Source organism: Myotis davidii, unplaced genomic scaffold (genome assembly GCF_000327345.1).
Source record: "Myotis davidii unplaced genomic scaffold, ASM32734v1 scaffold98, whole genome shotgun sequence".
Lineage (NCBI taxonomy): Eukaryota > Metazoa > Chordata > Mammalia > Chiroptera > Vespertilionidae > Myotis > Myotis davidii.
In genome coordinates, this window is record NW_006294654.1 from 2,213,127 (window position 1) to 2,217,187 (window position 4,061).

Below are 4,061 nucleotides of genomic sequence, written 5' to 3' on the forward strand. Positions count from 1 at the left end.
GAAAGACAGGAGGAGCGCGATCACGCTCCCCGGCACACTAGAGGTTATATGAATCCTAGAATTGTCCTACATGTTGTCTTTTTCCCTGCTTTCCAAGTACTGCCATTTTCATTACTCAGAATACCAAATAATCTGAATGTGAGCTCTGTACTTGGGCACATAGTAAGTAGGTACTCAGTAAGCATACATAGTCAGGTTGGCTTTAAGGGAAAATTACTATTACAACTGGTCATTTAATTGATTGTGCCTCTCCTAGTGTTTTCATAAATTTTTAGTTTTTTTTCCTAAATATAATTTCATTGATGTCAGAGAGGGAGGGAGAGAGAGAGATAGGAACAGCAATGGTGAAAGAGAATCATGGATTGGCTGCCTCCTGCATGCCCTGACCAAGAGTCAAACCATGACCCCCTGGCTCATAGGTCTGTGCTTCACCACTACCCACACCAGCTGGGCAATTTTTAGGGTTTTTACTTTTCTTCAGAGAAAGAGAGAAATGAGGTATTTCACCTTGGCAGATATATTATTAAAGAGTAAGAGAGTGAACAGGGATATCTATAAAGACCTTGGGATTGCTTCTTAAGCCCTTGTTTTAAAAGTCTTACCATTAAAAATAATCAAAGGTATATTTAATGTTTAGAGTTTATTAAAAGCTTCAAATGCAATGATCTGTTTTTTGACATGTTTTTTCCCATTAGTTGTAGGCACAAAATACATATTACTGTTAGGAAATCAAGGGTGAAAACAACACATGTAGATAACTGATTTAAAGCAGTTTCCTCTCTCACATCATCTCCTCCACTACCCCTATACACCTGGGAGGAGGAAATGGTGGTCACCCTAGTTAACCTCAGTAATTATTTATTTGAGGGTTTTGGAATGTGTAGTACCAGGTAGCTCAAGGGGAATTTCATGTTTCATGATGGCCTAGCTCTTTGTATGTACTACTTAGTATGATAACTGAGCTTCATATTCACTTCAAAGCAGTGGAGAAAGTTAGCTACTTTTCTCAATTGGGATCAACCAAAACCAGACTGTTCCCAGGGACACATAACAGTCCCTTTGGTTCTTCATTCACTCAACTGAGTTAAAAGGAGTGCAGAAGAGACCTATTTTAGACTGATCCTAGAATGTTAAGTGTATTTAGGTGGGAAAGATATTTATATTTGGAGCACTTGTGTATGTCCAGCTGTGAGTGCCTCCATGTGGAGAGTTCTGTGCTAGTTAATTTTTCTAATATTACACAATTTACTAATATCAGTAAGATATTAGTAAATCAAGAACATTTTTTGTAGAACTGAATCATGGATAGAGAAATGACCATATACTATCCATCTTAGCCCCCCCCCCCTGTAGGTTTTAGTTTTTCCATTGCATTTAAAAGAAATACCTGGAATTTTTAAACTTGACTAGTAGCAAGAGTTGTACATTTTAAATCCCTTTCAAATATGTAGCCCCTCAATACATTAAGATATGAACTCTTTTCACGTTTATAGAGGAAACATCAATGTTCAGTTCTGCATATCCTTCTAGTGTTTAACAAAATTAGGAAAAATTTAAAAAATAAGTGTTTCTAGGAAATATTTTGAATATTTTTTTATGTAGGTAGATAGAGAAGAGGGAGAACAAAGAAAGCAGATGAAATGGGTTGTTGTATTTTGTTTGTTAGTACTGGTGGGAAGAGGTTGAGTCAAAGTGTACCACTGAGATGAAAGTAACATTTAAACTGCTTTTACCAGTTGTAAGGGAGCATCTTTCATGGGGGCACAGTTGGATGCCCAGTTGCTTCTCAGCAGTCTAGATCCAAATGTACTGTAGACATTTAGTCATCTACTATCCAGGCGTTTCTTTGAAATGTGGAGACCCATAAATCCTGTTTTGCGTGTAATTGAAGTTAGAGGACATGCTAGGGAAAGCTATTCTTGATCTACTAGAAAACAAATAATTGTATTCTGTTTCTGATCTTCATTTATAGCACCAGCAACAAGTGGTGCAGGCTGTGGAACGGGCCAAGCAGGTGACCATGGCAGAACTGAACGCCATCATTGGGGTACGTGGCCTTTCCATTTTAGCTCTGATTTTGGTGTCTGTCATCAGTTCTCTCATTCTCTTTTAAATTTCATTCCATCAAAAAGGCAAAAGGCAGTAGAGGACCACAAAATGAAATTAAGCACTTTACCTTTAATCTCATGTGAATTTTGGTGGCTACCTTAGAAACTTTGGATGGTACTCTCATCAAGCCAGGTTGACATATTTCTGAAAACTTTCCCCTAAAGAGAGACTGGTTAGTTTTCACAATATTTCTTTCCTTTGCAATCAGCTTCTGTTGCTAACTGATGCCAGAAAAAGATTCATATCTTCCTGATATTAAAATGACCTGATTTCTTTTATCTTTCCTCAAATACAGAGTATCTTAATTAATTTCATTTTTAATGAAATGAAATTTTTGCATCACCCTACTGTATCCTGTGATGAGTGGTTTTTATGGACTAGCATCCATTTCTAGTAGAAATGATAGATGAACACCTTTTAGAAAATCAGTGGCCCAGTTATATTGTTTTTATGGACTAGCATCCATTTGTAGTAGAAATGATAGATGAACAACACCTTTTAGAAAATCAGTGGCCCAGTTATAAAATCTTTCCTGGTGATAGTAGCATTAATAATGTTGCTGGAATTCATGGATTTGGGCAGTCACTCCAACTCCACTTGTATTTTTGTTCACCCCAGATTAAAGTAACAAGTGATAAAATAAGGTGCGAAAACTTAGAAATCAAGTGAGAACTTGTAGCTGAAAGAGCACAGTATTCACATCTCTACTTATGTGGCCCGTACAAGCAGTTCCTTCCTTATTATAATGAAGACACTACAACTGTACTGTTGTACTGTACAACTGTACTGTTTCTGCTCCTCCCAATTTTTTTCTTTTGTGTATAGATTATACACAAAAGTTTTCTCTCTTTTTTCTCCCAGTGTATCAAACACACTTTGAAATGCTAATTATTCCATTTACTTTCATTAAAATTCAAATTGCTGAGTGAAGATGCGGATAAGGGTCGCTTGATAATCAATCTGAAGTGAAGATATTGCTTCAATTATGCCTCTGTCTTTTAACAAGGAAATCAGAACTCTGGGATGACTGCAATGGTGGTGGAGCAGATAGTCTGATTGTAGCTTGTTTTTTAATGAGCTGTTTTGAGCTTTATTTTCTGTCCCTCTGACCACAGGAAAATACTGATAGTAAATTAGAAGACGTAATGCACGAGATAAAGTGACCTTTATTTCTTTGGAAGTGCCCTTGGAGAGAAGAGGCTGAATCAGAACAAACCATGTAGATTCATTTGTCACACATTTTCTTCCCTGGGGGGTTGGGGGAGATATCATAGAGGAAAATTTCACAATTAGTTATTTCCTAAAATTTCAGAGCATTGTTTTTAAAGTTAGAATTATATGTAAAACTAGTGTCCCTCGGCCTGGCCTACACCCTCTCACATCCCAGGACCCTTCGGGGGATGTTGGACTGCCAGTTTCAGCCCGATCCCACCAGGCCAAGCTGCGGGACCCCTCCGGTGCACAAATCTGTGCACCAGGCCTCTAGTATGCATATAAGATCTTTGGTGAATCTCTTCCCACCCTCCCCCTTTCCCAGTGAGATTCATCTGTTCCATATTTCCATGCCTGTGCATTGAGCATCTGCCCCCTGGTGGTCAGTGCACATCATAGCTACCGGTCGAATGGTCTAATGGTCGCTTAGGCAATATATCTAATCTAATAAAAGACAAATAGGGTAATTAACCGTACCTCCGACACGCTTCCCATTGGCTAATCAGGGCGATATGCAAATTAACTACCAACCAAGATGGCGGCCTGCAGCCACGCAGCTGAGGCGAACAGGAGGCTTCGTTGCCCTGGCGATGGAGGAAACCAAGATTCCCCATCTGCCGCGCTGGGCTCTGAGCTGCACTCTAAGCAACTATGTTGCTATTATAGAAGCTAAACAAACCCCAGATAGCTGCTTTCAGCCAGCCTGGCCTCAGAGCTGGAGCTGCAACAGTGTATCAACT

General features: G+C 39.1%; 1 protein-coding gene across 5 annotated transcripts in view; it reads left to right on the plus strand.

Moving 5' to 3' along the window:
• The window catches only part of TLE4 (transducin like enhancer of split 4), a 143,587-nt gene that overhangs the window by 48,578 nt on the left and 90,948 nt on the right, over positions 1–4,061 (plus strand). For 4 of the 5 annotated variants that reach the window (XM_006769021.2, XM_015567385.1, XM_015567386.1 and 1 more), the window contains one exon: positions 1,973–2,047. The exons of the other annotated variant lie outside the window; for it this stretch is intronic. In XM_006769021.2, coding sequence (XP_006769084.1) covers positions 1,973–2,047 — 75 coding nt within the window. The remainder of the gene's footprint in view (positions 1–1,972; positions 2,048–4,061) is intronic. 5 annotated transcript variants of the gene reach the window in all.